Below are 16,160 nucleotides of genomic sequence, written 5' to 3'. Positions count from 1 at the left end.
AAGTTAAAAGGAGGCCCACCACAGGACCAGTGCCCATCTGTGCTGGCTTTTCGCACAACTGTACACCAATGCTCTCTAAAGTTGACATAGGACAGGTTGGAAAAAAATGTGCCAGGTCCATAAAAACACTAACATAAGGATTGCTGGTACAGTGGTTTGTAATCTTAAGAAAAACAAACAAACTAAACCAAACAAAAGGAAAACAAAACAAAAAAAAGAATCCTGATAAGAAGCTCTATTTTAATAGCGTATAATTATAGGAAACATAATTATACACAGACATACACATACATATTACACTACATAACAATGTAAAACATTAAAAAGTAACTTTCTTGTAAAAGTTCTTCTTGAAATCTACTACAGTGAAATAGAGGCTTCAGACAGATGTCCTGTAACCACCAATGCCCCTGGAATAAGCAGAGGAAGAACTTTCTTTAATAAGGAACAAAAGTGCCATAAACTCCAACAACAGTCATTTTCAAAAAAGTGAACATTTCTCAGGGTTGGGAGAAGCTTAAAAAACAAAAAAACAGAGAACCGAAAGCAAACTCTTGGAAACAAAAAAATCAATCAGCATCATTGCTGGTTTTCCAGCAACTGTGAGTTAGCCAAACATGCTCTGTGCGCCAGATGCACGGGGGTCATCTCCGAGAGGAAAGTGGAAGAGGGTATATCCTCTCCGTGACGCATACAAATTATTCCCATTAGTGCTAATGAGAATGATACACATAAACATCCAGAAGATTACATACCATTCTTGATCTGTAAAACTGATCAGTGGAAATTTGGTTCCAATGTATGGCAGGTGGAGTCTAGGCAAAAATGGCTATTACTGGAAAAGTTAACATTGGTCCCAGAACCTAACTCTCCTCTGAACTGCATGAGGTGACACCAGTCATGTCAGAAAGCCTACACCAGCAGCTAGGGTCCTATGTTGAATCTAGGAAGAGCATCATTTTAACACCAGCTCTACCTCATGGAGATGGGCCACACTATCTATGACTTTCCATGGGGATTTCTATCGGCAGTGCCCAACCTTGTGACCTTGACCAGCTGCTCCCAACCTCCAGCTTGGCAAGGTCTATGCAGGAAGCTCTACCAGCCGGCCACTTTCCATGGGGCCTCAGCTGGCCAGAAGCACCATCCCAGTGGCAGGGACACCCGCTCCTGGCTGCCACCTCCCCGGGTGGGCAGAGCTGGCAGCACAGTGCAGTGTCACCTCCACTGCCGAGGTGGAGGGCAACCGGGACCATGTAGCCGTCACCGGGAGGATTCATGCAGCTGATGGTGGAGCAGATGGGGACTTGTCACCATGAGACTGTTGGACAGATGTGCTGCAAGCCCAAAAAACTCAGAGCCCCTCGGTTGGGAGGCTGAAGCTGGACTGTGGGCACACAGCCCTCCCCAGCACCATGGTGAACCCCACAGCCTGTCCTGAGGGAAGGTTGGACACCGCTGATAGACAAGGGAAAGAGCAATGGGATATGAGGGGCTGTGACCTCCCCCCCCGGCCCCCCAGTTACTGGGAAAATAGAATGAAATATAAACGTTTTCTCTGGGGAATGAAGGCTAACTGAAAACTCCCTGCTTTTTTCCTGATAGTTTATATTCAATTCTATAATCGTGGAAATCAGCCCACTTTATGCTCTTACATTATTCAAAACTTGGTGTGAAATATTATTGAGGAAAAGCCAGATCAACTTTATGTTTACCATAGCCCTCTGGAAGGAGAGAAAGAGAAAAAGAGAAAGAGAAAAACAGCCTGATTTCTGATTCTGGAAATAAGTCATCTATCACATTTAATAAGTGAAATACCTGCTGCTTCTATAAACAAATTCTCCTTCAAATAAATCTAGTCAAATGTATGCAAATGTTATAGAAATAAGAGAAAATGCCATTACTATACCTTCAGCATAGCTGCATGTAAAGAGATCTCAGAGCGATGGCTTGCATGCTACACAGTCATGCCTTGCATGTTTAAAGCTCTGCAAATAGTAGCCTACATTCTCTAGTTTCTCTTCTCCTGCTACACATGATAATCATATGATTAATTTTGGCGGCTTTCTGCATTATTTCAGTCAGCTACATTCAAAAAGTTATTTGAGGTCTTTGTAAATACAGACTGTAGGTTACATACACAACAGAAGTACATTGTTTAGACAGGGAACCAGTGTTATGTTATACTGTAGAACATGACTCCGAAAATATGGGCTAAATTAATCCTAGATGCGGCTTCAGTGACTCCAATGGTCACGCATGAGGGATGAATTTAGCCCACTGTCTTCCAGAAACTAAATCCTCGAGCTAGGGTCTTTGACCCCAGACTGCACAATCCTGTGACTTCAAATAAATTAAACAAAATAAGTACTTGACCTCCCTTGAACCATGCAATAAATACAAAAAGAAATAGAAGAGATTTGTACCAGTGACATTGATGGGGATAATGCAAGAAGAAATCACTTGGGCATCTTGTTTCATTTTCTCCTCTGGAGTTGGGAGAGGTAGTGCTTTACTCCAATTGGTTTGTTTATCCAGTGTAGAAGGGATATTATGTATTGGATTTTTCGGCCTCTGCCCTAACATGACATCTGTATCTTCGTCCTCTGGTGGATGGGACTGCAAATGAATACATTCAAAATCAGTGTCTCCCACTCAGGCACACGAGGCTAATTTTGAAACAAAGCAGACACACAGATCAGAAATCAATTACAGGGATGCAAGGAGGGACCGCTCTAGCTAAGTCACACAGCACGAGCTACTCTCCAGTGGAAAAATAACATCCTGCTAATAGGAGAAAAATACCTCAACGTACCGGAAACAAGTCAGCGTATTCACAGTGACATTTACAGGACATCTCCTCCATCAGAAGGGGCACGTCCCGCATCCGTGGGTAGCTGTGGCAAGCGTGCCCTCAATTACCATCAGCGTTAGACACGCGGGCCCTCATTTGCATCTGCAACCTTTTGAACACCCGAGTCCGCTGATTGCTACGTGAGGACCGGCCCCGTAAAACCATTCATTTGAGGACAAGCATCAGAAGGCCCCCAGTTTTAAAGAACACCCCCTCTGTACTTCAGAAAACCATTTGCATTTTGTTTTGTACAAACTCGGACCGTGAGCAGGGTTACAGCCCCCCAGCAGCTACGCGGTGGGAAGCGGCAGGCGTTAACGGTGACAGGGCAGGGGACAGAGGCCAAAGAGAAGAGTAGCCACCACCAGGAGACATTCAAAGAGTTATTTAAAAACCATGCACCTTCTTACAGCATGCTACGAGAAGCGCTAGACATGGAAGATAAAGAAACAGAGAGAAAAGTAAACTGCGTGGAAGAAACACAGATGGTTTGTCGTCTTTTGGAAGAAATAACAAATCCCCCCAACAACCCCCTGGCTTGCAAAGCTGCTATAATTTCATCTGGTAAAAGAGAAATAAATTAAGTGCATTTTTGTGTGGTGCTGGCTACCAATTTGGGTTTGGGGGTCTCTTTGTTTGCAAAAAAAGAAAAGTTTCTGTTTTGTTTGGAAGGGACGGAGAGGAGAAACACTTACCTTTTTCTGCCTAATTTCCCTCCCTTTTTCCACTAATACATTCTTCTATCAGCCGTGACAACTCTTCGACCAGCCCAGGCCGTCCGTCTGCCTCCCATTTTTTAAAAACGAAGTGCAATCCCTTTCAGGCCAGCTTTCTCTTCAGTCCCGAATTCCCAGCTGCTTAACTACCAGCCTTCCCCCTCACGCCTGCTGTTTACACTTCATTTGCCAGTTTTAGTTTCGGTAGCAAACACGGTGAAGCTAAAACATTGCTCTCCAGCTCCTTGGCAGGGCGTTGGGCAGGCGGGTGCTGAAGACCGGCAGGATCGCACCCGGGCTGCCATTGTACTCCTGCCATTCCTCCGCCCAGGCTCCTCACAAATCCCGGGGGGAATTAACCGTCTCAGGCTTGCCAAACAGCATTTACGCCCCGGCTCCAAAAGCATTTCAGATCTTAACTCAGCAGCTACTGTTTAAACTGTTGGGGGGGCACGCACTTACCTCCTCGCCAGCGGCACCTCCTGCGGTACCCCCAGACCCGAGACAACGCACGTCGCCTCCTCCTCCCACCCGCAGAAAACCCCCTTTTTCCCCACGTAGGATTTCAGTCCAACATCGCAGCCTTCCCTCCGCCTGCAGCTTTTGTGCCGATCCCCGGCAGACGTGAATGGCTCATATAAACTTCAGGCACAAAAGACTTTGTTTCCTAGGTAACTCTCCCCCCCTCCTCAAAAGTTTGATGCATGCATGCAAAACAAAAAAACCAAAAAAACCCACAACAACCCTTGCACACACGCACGGACACACAGACACACAGACACACACACACAGAGGCTGCATTTGTTGCTGATTCCTCCCCTGGATGACAATGAAGCGCTGGACAAAGCGGGCAAAGTGACCCTGGCTGCCAGAGCTCCTCCTCTCCAAACAGTGGCATCACCAAATGGCCAGAGAATAAATACCCGTTGTCGCGCTGGCATTGCCCGAACAATTTCTTACCATTCAGGGGGAAAAAAAAAAGAAGAAAAGGGGCGGTTTGGCGAGAACATTGCAAGAGAATGAAATGCAATCGCTAATGCTATTGAGTCTGTCCCGGTTCAGGCCTTTTAAAGGAGGCGATAGGAGGAGGTGGCCTCGTGGCCACGAGCTCCTGAAACCCATCCAAGGTGAAGAATGAAAGAAGCGAAGAAAAAAAAAAAAGTCATTATTGTGTCTTACTACCATGAGAAAAACAGAAAAGGCTTCTTTTAGCGCAGTAAAGTTAGCAAGTGAAAAGCAAGCAAGAGGAAGGGTTAGGATCTGGAAAGGAGAAGAGTGGGACAGGGCTGTTAGTTGAGGATTGCTTGTTTTTCCAGTACCTTTCTACTCCAGGGGGTCATGTGGCAACACTCAATTGGGGAGGGCGAACGGGTGCTGTTAAACTATAAATGTGAAATGTAAAAAAAAAAAAAAAATTAAAATTAAAAACAGACACAAAACGTTTCTGGTAAAAGCACATCATTTTTTGTCCGGATAAATTAGCAACAGAGGCAAAACAAGCTGAGATTTCCACCCTACTTCCTACTGATGAGTTTGTTCCCCAGAACAGAACACTCCTCTACAAAATGCAGCTCAAGCAGCTGTGCCCACAGAGTGGTTTGGACCCCTGTGAAGTCTGTGCTGATTTTGCTTACTTGGATTAGACAAAACTGCAGTGAAATTGGTTCAACCTCCTTGTACAGACACGCTTAAATTGTCCCAAGAATGTCTTGTATTGATTTGGTAGCTCAAACTGTGTACTGCCTGGAGCTGAAGCAGCACAAGGTATGTATCCAATTACATTATAAATGATCTATTTCATAATATAAGGGAAATTTTTTGCATGACGTACTTAAGCAATGGATATAAATAATGCTGATCCCGAGGGTGATTCATAAACACATTGATTGCTAAGGTTTTCTGACATTATCGTTACATCTCTAAGGCTGCGATCATTGTGTCAGGGTGACAATGGCCAATTGGCTTTTTGTCACTTTTTATAAGGCTTGAAAGGAGCCCACAGTGTCCTGGGTCTCGCTGAATCCCTGAACCTCCGAAATCCTCTTCTGGCAGAAACTGGCTTGGTTGTTGCAATGTCCTGTTTTCATAACCACGGAGTGAAGGATGACTTCTTTTGAAATAGGAAATAAAACAAAAAAGGAGATAAAGAAAACAGGCCTGTAGATCACACTAGAAAGCTCTAGCACATGTTTCTCGGTGGGGGTTGCTGTCCCCCCCTGCATTAATTAGCAGACCTGCCAAATAATCCTATGAATGTTTTTCCTCCCAATCCTTATCAACACTGCTGTGATGCATGAACCTCAGTTTTAAAGACTTTGCATTATATAGTCTCCTCTCAAAAAAAAGGCTGCGGTGAGACTCAAAAGGCCCAATTCTTCATCTTGTCCTAGTCTCTTCCTAGATAGGCTTTGCCCTGGTCCCATGTGCCGGACTAAAACCATGGGAAGCCTCCAAACAAGCCACCCATAAGCCTTACGGAAAAGCAGGGCAGGGCAATCAAAAGAGGACTGTTCCCAGTTAACATTTTCAGCAGCTTATTTTCTACCCAGGTCAGCGCAAAACCGGTTCTCTCAAGCTGGGGAAAGTCCTTTTCCCAGGAGAAATACCTCTGTTCATGCAACAAAGGCTGTGGAGACACTAAGTACATCAACTAGTTCAGTCTACTCTTCAGATACCCAAGGATCACTTCACTGTTGGACTCCTGGCTGAGTTTCCAGTCACCTGCTCTGAGCAGATTGACTGCTGTTAATGGGATCAGGATTTGAACTGAAATTCAGCTTCCTCGTGGAAAGTGTCGGAGGATGTCTGGGGAGGGTCAAGACAGGGGGAGACAAATGCTGCTGAGGTGACAAGAGTTCAGGAAATGTTCCACAAAGGCCTATGATGCCTAGTCAGCACACAAGGAGAAGAGGATGGGAGGGGTTTCCCAGCCCAAGCTCTGAGCACAGCTACATGCACAAGCCACTCGAGGCAAACCTACCTGGGAGAAACAGCAGGACCTCAACTTTGACCTCAAGCAAGGTCTGGCTACCCGTCTGTGCTGGTGGTGCATGGTTTTCCTACCTCTGCCATGTGCCACTCTGCCTAACGCACCCAAGAAAACACCCGTCCGGTTACACGTACCCACAGCCATCACTTGATGTGCCAAAGTCTCAGGTCCTTGTTTAAGGACAGCAGGACAAACTTTCTAGGTAGGTTCCTACCATGAAGAGGTAGGACAAAACCAGAGGTGACAGCAAAATTTCAGCTCCTGCTATCACAGGGGTGCTCCTGAGAAAGCTGGTGCCACCTCTACCTCGCCAAGGGGTCTCGAGGTCACCTACTGCCTGTTCCCACACAGTGCCTGCCACTGGGCAGCTGGGGCATGCTGGCATAGAGCAGCAGCCTCAGCATTTTGACACCTCCACGCTGGCTGAGAGAGCGAGCTGCTGCTCTTCAAATGTTCTCATTCACTCAGAAGACCAGAATATCTCTAAATGTCCTGAGTAAACACGTAATTAAGCAAGAAATTATTATTATATACCCAAGGCTGTTCTGGTCTGATGGGCAAATCTGCAGTTAGGCAGTTTTCAAAGTGAACTTCCTTTGTGTGGGTGTGCTTGGCATACAGCAACGGTGATAATCAATCTGTTAAATACAAAGCCAGCATACTTTAAATAGGCATTTTTCTTTAATGGGCTAAGATTGCTTTGAAACCAAACCAGTGCGTAATTGCTTGAATAGGGATTTATTCTCTAGTCACTGACAAATGTGAACATCTTTATTTTGTGAGCTATCCCATCAACTTCAGTTGCAGAGGTGCCATTGTGCTTGTGAAACTGCTTTGCGGTAAAAATCTTGGTTGCATATGCATGGGATCTGGTTTCTCAGTGCTCTGTCTCTTCGACGTGAAAGTCTTTGGTTTTCGTGTGCCATAGCAAAAGAATCAGCTGTCCAAGTCTGAACCAGTCAAAAAGGCTTATCCTATAGGGAGACAGCAAGGGCAATTCAGCTCACCTTCTTCCAGCACCTAACTCAGGGTGAGGTGAAGCACCTCTCAACGCTCTCCCCACTGATTTTAGGAAGAGCCTAGAGTTACTTGCAGGTATCTGAGTCAGGACACAAGATTCACCCTCCTAGCAAATTAAAATCTTAAACACCATCAGTGCAGTGACAAAGAAGCAATTTAGCAGTCGACAACCTTGCCAGTCTGGCCATTTGTAGGCCTGCCCCATTTATTGTCCCAGAGCTGGGATCCGAGAAGGAGGACATGAATGGACCAATAACAGGACAAAAATGGCATTTAAGCCCCTCTTCTGCTTTGCAGCCTCCAAAGCTTTGAGATGCCACTGTCTTTCAGCATCTTCATGACATAAGGCAAGACTAGTGCAAGAAGTGTCATTTGCATTAAATCATGTATCTGGGCTGCCTTACCTATAGTGATAGCACTACTGGAGATACTGGGATTTCAAAGTTAGTGTACAGGGTGTACTGAACACAGTGCAATGCTGAGGGGAGAAACATAAACCCAAGAATAGAGAATGAACTGCAGCTAACAAAAAGTATAAGGGACTGAGATTATTTCTCACTTCAGGCTTCTATAGCACCAGGTGGGTGAAATGTCCTTCCCAGGATGACCTTATGAATAAAACGGGTGATAGCCACCCAAGCAGAGCATCAGCATGTAGCTTCAGCATCTGCAAGCTTCAAATATGATCCATTTCCATCAGCAAACAGAACATATACATGCAGGATACTTTCACCCTACATGGGCACAGAAATAATCTGTAATGTTATTAACAATACATCCTGACTTAACATTTGAAAGCAATCATTCACATACTGGAAAGGTAACATGTAGAATGAGTGTGGGCTACCTTTTAATCCCACACTTGTGTGAGTCCTTTTTGTGGCCCTGGGTGAAACCTCCCTGTCTCCATTTCCTGCTGCTTCATTAACTTGCAGGAGTAAAGGAAAATGGTATTGATTTACATGTTGGAAAAATTAAAGGTCTGGTAAAAGGAGAAGAAATACTAATAAAAGGTTAGCAGTTTTCCAGTGTTTTCAGAGCACAGTTGACTACTTAATTAGAAATTAAAATTCATATCTGTACAGCAGCTTTCTTACGCAGTCAGTTGATGCTGAGGAGAAAACAACAGGAATACTTCTGGCAGTGTCGTTTCTGCTGCAAAACACAGCCCTGCTCACCTGCCTGCTCCCAACGTTTACATTTCAATATATTTAATTCTCCTCAAGTTTTTGTTTTATCTGCTTGTGGGTGTTTTCTTTTCTTTTGGAGCATCACAAATGTGTTCTGTTAAAGTAGTGACAATCCTTTAACGATTAATGTACTGCGCCAGTGTTTTGACAAGATAAAGACAAAAATAAGACGTGTTTTCTGACAGAAGTCATACCACACATGGCATTCCAGCAGACGAAGGTACAAAATAATAATCCCACGATACGGGGTAGTAGGTATTAGGCTCATTGCACAAATAGTGCTATACAAGTTCATTCTGATGAATAATGCCCTGTAGGTTTTATTTCTAACAGCTGCAGGCAGGGCTGGCACACAGAAATTGCTTAGCCCAACTCGTGCTTGGCGCTTCACTCAGTTATTTTTTACTGAGCCTTTGTATGGCTTCAGCACAAAACTGTCTGAAAGTTAGTACAGTCAACAGTGTTTCCCTTTGCTGTACAAAACATGCTAAGGCAGACCATAAGGAATATTTTTGAAATGGCAGGGAGATGGAATAAATTACCTGATGCATTATTTTCTCTTCACATTCGCTCTAGCTGAGGTCTCAGGGAGAGGCAAAGCCTGGCTAGAAAGCAACCTCCTGCTTCTTGTCACTTAGATTTGTCCCTGGCTCTTGTCCCTTAGATTTCTGCTTAGAGTTATGAACAGGCACTGACCTTTTGCGTAATTTTGAGTGTGAATTTCCAAATATTATTAGTTCCTTGCCCCATCTCCCTTGTTTTATTGTAACAGCTGTGCCAGGAGGGGTCTGAGAAAGTATTGTCCCATGACACCCTGAACTTAAGCACTGAGATTTCAGAGCCTGGCTGGATGGACTTGGGAAAACCAGACAGAAAAAATGCAGAGAAAATGAAAGAGAAGGCTGAAATGCTGTTGGAATGACACAGCATCTTCACACTCAGTGACTGGCCTCAGCAGTGCTACAGGCAGGGTTGTCATGGGAACATGTGTAAAGAATATTTCCCTCATTTTCCCAAGTCCATACCTTCCTTGTACTCTCCTCAGACTATTTTTGGATTATTTTTTTTTATTTCTTCTTCATTAGCAAAAATGCCTAAATGAGCAATACTAATAAATATGCTTGGTTGTATAGTTCTTCTGTGTAGAGAGAGACTAAGCATGCTAGAGTTTTTCAGCTTTAAAAATGAATGACTGGGATGGATAGGAAAATAAAATCATGTCTGTAAAACCAGGAGGGGATTGGAGAAAGGGAATGAGGAAGCAGTGCTTGCTGTTCCTCACAGTCTAAGAACTAGAAGGAATGTCATGAAATTATGAGACATCAGGTATGAAACAAACAAAAGATACATTTTCATACAGACTATTAAAGTCATTGTCACTGGATGCTGTTGAGGCTAAAGGTGTAAATTTGCTAACAAAATAGATTAAACAAGTCTCAAAGTCAACACAAACAGGTTCCTTGGTGGCTATTATTCTGTATTTGATCTCTGGCTCAGGAACTTTGTAAACAATTTCTGTATGAAACTGGAAGGATAAATCATGGGGTAATAAACAGCACAAATCATGCCCTGTTCTTATACTCTTTCCTGAAAGATCCCCTTCTGGCCCCTGGGCTAAGTGGACCTTTCATCAGATAAATCAGGGCAGTTCCTGTAACAAGAATAGATTATAAAGCTAACTCCAAACTTGTCTTGCCCAGGGACACAAAAGATCCTATGATACACAATCATTTCTAGTTCTCTACTTCTTGATTTCATTTGGTCTTTCTTGGAATTTGTGGGCCTTTGGCATCTTCCTCCCTGTGAAAATAGTCATGCTAAAAAGTGAATCTTCATCTGCTGTGGTTGATTTTCTCTAGCTTTACTATACAGTATGCAGGATCTTTGGAAAAGCTCACAGCCACCGAATTGGCAGCAATGAAAACAGCAGCCAAAATGGACAAATGTGGAATCTGGCTGGTCTCAGACAGAGGTGACCTGTTTTGCAGTAGCTTTCAGTAGTGACAGTTCTCACAGGCCTCATAGTTGTAATTTGAACATTTCTCAAAATCAAGCCACTTAATTCGGTGCCTGAATGGATGTGTTTAACCTAGACAGTCAGTTCAGAAAAGTCAGATCCTGTAACGTTGAAAAAAAATCCAGCTTCTCATTGATCCCTTTCCTAATTTATAAGAAACAATCCCTTTCCTAATTCATAAGAAACACAGAAGGGGGCTTCTATTATTGTTTAATATTGCTTTCCCCAGCACCTTTCCAGTGCATCTGAAAAGTGGAATACAGAACAGACTGCTATGCCACGATTAAAAATTCTTGCAGTATTTAATATCTTTAGTTCATTGACAAATAGATGATACAATCAATTGGAATCAGATACCAAACACTACCGACAGCCCCTGAAGCAGATACACATTTGCAGAAGTCAGAAAGCTTATGCCAAAAAGGGCAAAAGAGCCAATAACAGCGCTCTCAACTTTCTCTTGTAATGATATCATTAAGTCATGAAGGCTGACACAATATCAATTAGTTATTCATTGTTGCAGCGTCTTGTAAAAATCTCTGATTAATCTTCTGCCAGACAGAGCATTCGTCTGCAGCTTCATCTTGCCTTGTTCTCTCTTTTTGCAGTTGCTCCATGAACAAGGAGTTCTCTCAGAAATGGGTCAAGGCACTTTGAAGTACTCTTGGCCTTGGCGTATTTGCAATTACCAAAGCAGAACATTGCCAGATGCCTTGAAATCGATAGGACGGCAACCTCCAAGCAGCTCTTGTTTGCTCCTCCTCAGGGGAACGCTGAACCTGGTCAGCTTCCAAAAAAAGGCCCAATATGGGTGGGCACAAAGCTTAGTATTTTCCCTCTTGAAAAGAAAAAGGTGGACTTGCTGATAAAGCCAAGTCATCTGCATTCAGCATGACTTAACTCCGCCAACTAATACAGGACTCAGAGGGTTGCTCACTCTTTATTATTATTTTGTGTTCTGCAGATGGAAGTAATGTCTAAAACGCACTGGTTGTTTTCCAAACACAGCAAAGATTCAGGCCTTTCACCAGTGAGTATGCAATTCCAAAAGGCATGCCCTAGTCTCTAGCTGATACTAAGAGAGCTTTATGTTCAATATACGGTCCAAACTATTATCTGTAACTAGATCTGATCCATAATGGGGAGTCACCTCTCCTTTACCTTTCAATGACCCCACAGCAGTGCTAGCTTTGATGATGATGATTTATAAGGAAGAAACAGGTAAGCCTGTTTCTCCTTTCTGTCTTCCAATAGTTTTCTATGCTGTCCCTTAACATCAGGATCTTTTCTTTCAGTTGAATCATAAGGCCTGCAAATTTAAGCAGTTCAAAGCCTGCAGTGATGGTGATGCTTTCCTCAAAATTTTCCAGATAAGCAGCCAAAAAGCCAGAAATGTCAAGCTAATTGAAACCTTGTCATGCATTTTATGCTTTCAAATGAGAAAAAAAGCTCTTTCTATGGACCAATTAGCTAAAATTTGGTCCCTGGACAGGCGACCTCGACAGCTTTACACTGTGACTGACCCCTTTACCATTACAGTGTTTCTGTATGGTTAATATAAGAGATTAGGATGAATGTACTTGGATTTTTAAGCTAAGCAGGTGACAAAGCAGTGGCTACACACTTATAATGTGCTCACAAGTGTAGCATCTCTGTAGATGCCAATGTCCCTGTACCTGCAGATGCAGGAGACACATCTATCCCCACGCTGAGGGCTGGCATTAGGCATATGCATCACTTACAATCCAAATCCAGCTCTGGTCTGTGTTTTGAAAACTGGTTTGAAGAATGCAATGGCTGTTAGAACAGAATAGAATTTATCTACTATGGCACTTTCATGGGTCAAACACCTGGAGCAACAGAGGTACCAAAGTCCTGCTGAAACTCGTGGGAATTAGGGACACAATCAGAGATAAATTTCTGGATCTGGTGCATTTCCTTTAACAATGCTAAATACCATGTTGTCAACACTAATTTCATTTCAAATTAGTGCAACAGGGGCAAGTCAGCACAGACATACAGACCAGATCTTCAGCTGGAGATCCCACTTGGCTGGCTGCAAGGACACATGTGAGAAATGCAGCACCTGAAAAAAACTGCATGGAGGTGGACACAGCAGAACAGGACCATTGCCCATACATACGTGGAAACTTTAGTTCCGTGTAGCTGGAGAAGCCTCTCTGCACCCGTGTGAGCCTCAAGCCAGCACTCAAAGCCCTTGAGTTCTTGGCTCCTGGCAACGCTAATGCCAGGGCTGAAATGATGAAATTACAGCACCTACTGAAAATACAGGAGGGTCCTGGAAATGCTGCCTAAAACAGGAACAAAGGATGTGAAGGGTTGTGGAGGAGTGTGTGAACAAATGCCTACGTGTGCTGGCGGTGGATGAAAAATAAGAGTTTTCCACATGGAAATGTGCACTCTGGGGCTGGCTGATGGAAGCTGCGACCTGAGTTGTGCTACTGTCTTTAAGGTCAGCTGTATTGTACCTGCACAGGCCTGGGGAGAGGGAGTGGGGGGGGGCACTTGTGAAGCCCTGTCACACTTAGGTTCCACAAGGCTAATACCGTGTTTGTGGGTGATAGCTGTAATGAAAGACTTACTGGTAGGAAGTGCCGGTCCTTTATCGCTTGCCTCTTTTGACTGCGGATTGCAGGGAAGGGAGGAAAGGGGGGAGCCACCACAGCAATGGGGCCTTGGACTTTTTGCTCTCTGTTATCACCTCGGCTTCGATGTTCTGTTTTGGAAGAGAAAGAAGACACGAGTCTTTTAGAGTGTTAAAAACATACAAACATCTCTAGTAACAGCACAGCAAAGACAAATAGGATTTAGATTCCAAAGATCCTCCTCCTTCCCACTGACTGGTACCTATGATTCCTGTTGCAACTGAAGAGGAGAAGCACTTACTGGACGTCCTGGAAGAGCAACACTCATACAACACACCCCAGTGTGTGCCCTGAAGCTGAATTCTCCCCACATGGGATTTATACCCTTTATCTCAAGTGACAAAGAAGCTACCTTCTAGGTGCCTGGGACTCAAGGCCCGATTCCTAATGGGAACCTGCAGCTCAAGTTGCCTTGAAACATTGAGATGCAGTAATGCCTGCACTCTACCTATAAAAAATATACTGCTCTGAGGGGAAAGAAGGAAACACAGCCCCAGGCAGGATTTCCTTCCCTGGCTGTGTGGAAGCATCACATCTTGGTATCATTAAGGTTGTTGCAGTGGCAGCTCTGTGTCCTGGCATGGAAGAGATCATCCTGAAAAAGTCAAGATCTCTCCACCCCAGGTCTAGAGGAGTCTTCCTTCACCTTGGGCTCAGTCCCAATCTCTGAAAGCTTCCAAGTGAATGGGAGAATGCTCATGGACTTCCCATCCCTAATTTTAGGTGACAGTCACATAATTACTGTTTACAGAGTGCTGCTAGAAGGGGACGATGGATTCACCTGATGCACATAGCTACAGTCCGTCCAACAATGTTTGCTGCTAGCATAGCTGTTTTCTGATCTAATGTTTAGTTTTAATTATTCCCGGTTAAATAGATAAAGAGATAATGAAATTCTGATAGAAGAAACAGTTCCAACGCAATAAACACGTTGAGGGTAAATTTCCGATTATAATTTCACTCCAATATATGCCGTTATTTGCAAAATAAAATAAAGCAGCATATGCCAAGCTGCCTGCTGAACCTGCACAGCTGCTGTTAAACAGGGAGGATGGGAAGTTGCCAAAACGGAGATTTGTAACTTTAAAATGATGAGGCATTTTCTGACAGTTGCCTTCCCAGGCTGCTGTCAGGATTTCTCCTGCCCACAAGATGGCAGGCAGAGATCAGCCTGGTCCTGGGACAATTGCAAAGCAGAGCTGCCCAGAACAGAAGAGCCAACTTCTGCTCTGCTCCAACGCTACTGCGATTGCAATTTGGCTGTAGCGCTCTTTGCAGTGCTATGAAGACATACTGCACCCACAGTGTGTTCCTGAGCTAAAATCTGCAGAGAGGGTCAAATACAGTAATGAATTGGAACATTTTATCCAGCTAACAGATGCTCTGCAGATCCAAGTAATTGATTATTATTATAACATGGTAACAATAATAAATGAGCAAGGCAATGATAGCTGTTGGTGCGAAACACTTCCAACACAGGGGCTGCTACTGAACATTTTAATGGTGACCTGCATGGACTTTCTCCTTCCTTATGGTGCAGAAGAAAGACAGGCTTCTTTGCCTACTTTTACTTGCTTCCCGGTAAGAATTTTCTCTTGGTTAGATTCCCAGTGAAAACAGACCTTTTCCCATCTTTTGTCTTCCCTGTACTGTGCTGTTGTAGGACCATCCAGATGTTTGCACCTAGTAAATTCCCTTTATGGCAGGGATCCAGGAGCCTGGTTATGACCTTGATTGCTCCCACTCCCTCCTTGTGTCTCGTGATCTGGTTTTATAGAATCATAGAATCATAGAATTTCCCAGGCCGGAAGGGACCTCCAAGGGTCATCTAGTCCGACCTCCCCGCAGTCAGCAGGGACACCCCCAACTAGACCAGGTTGCCCAGGGCCTCGTCGAGCCTCTCCTTGAATATCTCCAGGGATGGGGCCTCAACCACCTCCCTGGGCAACCTGTTCCAGTGCTCCACTACCCTCACAGTAAAGAACCCCCTTCTAATCTCCAATCTAAATCTGTTCCCCTCCAGCTTGAAGCCATTTCCCCTCGTCCTGTCACTACAGGCCTTTCTAAACAGGCTCTCCCCAGCCTTCCTGTAGGCTCCCTTCAGGTACTGGAAGGCTGCTATTAGGTCTCCCCGGAGCCTCCTCTTCTCCAGGCTGAACAACCCCAGCTCCTTCAGCCTGTCCTTGTAGCAGAGGTGCTCCATCCCCTTGATCATCCTTGTGGCCCTCCTCTGGACCCTCTCCATCAGGTCCATGTCCTTCTTGTATTGAGGGCTCCAGACCTGCACACAATACTCCAGGTGAGGTCTCACCAGAGCAGAGTAAAGTGGCAGAATCACCTCTCTGGACCTGCTGGCAACGCTTCTTTTGATGCAGCCCAGGATGCGATTGGCCTTCTGGGCTGCAGCTGCACACTGCCTGCTCATGTCCAGCTTCTCGTCCACCAGCACCCCCAAGTCCCTTTCCTCAGGGCTGCTTTCCAACACCTCACCCCCTAGTTTGTATTGGTGGCGAGGATTGTTCCGGCCCAGGTGCAGAACCTTGCACTTGCTCTTGTTGAACCTCATGAGGTTCACCTGGGCCCACCTCTCCAGCCTGTCCAGGTCCTTTTGGATGACATCCCATCCCTCTGGTGTATCGACAACACCACACAGCTTGGTATCGTCCGCAAACTTGCTGATGGTGCCTTTAATCTCCCTGTCTATATCA

At 44.7% G+C, this 16,160-nt stretch overlaps 1 protein-coding gene across 5 annotated transcripts in view; it reads right to left on the bottom strand.

Annotated features, from left to right (window-relative positions):
• Positions 1-16,160, bottom strand: part of NHS (NHS actin remodeling regulator) — a 269,277-nt gene that overhangs the window by 11,449 nt on the left and 241,668 nt on the right. For 2 of the 5 annotated variants that reach the window (XM_014960413.1, XM_014960415.1), the window contains exons 3-5: positions 13,390-13,523; positions 4,890-4,952; positions 2,427-2,619 (exon numbers count right to left, since the gene is read on the bottom strand). In XM_014960413.1, the coding sequence (XP_014815899.1) occupies positions 2,427-2,619; positions 4,890-4,952; positions 13,390-13,523 (390 nt within the window). Of the gene's footprint in view, positions 1-2,426; positions 2,905-4,032; positions 4,214-4,889; positions 4,953-13,389; positions 13,524-16,160 lie in introns of those variants that run through there. The other 3 variants (XM_014960414.1, XM_014960416.1, XM_014960419.1) reach the window with 3 other exon arrangements.

The sequence above is a fragment of the Calidris pugnax genome, unplaced genomic scaffold, assembly GCF_001431845.1.
Source record: "Calidris pugnax isolate Ruff unplaced genomic scaffold, ASM143184v1 scaffold188, whole genome shotgun sequence".
Lineage (NCBI taxonomy): Eukaryota > Metazoa > Chordata > Aves > Charadriiformes > Scolopacidae > Calidris > Calidris pugnax.
The sequence above is the reverse complement of the archived record's forward strand: the minus strand, read 5'-3'. Positions and strand labels throughout refer to the sequence as shown.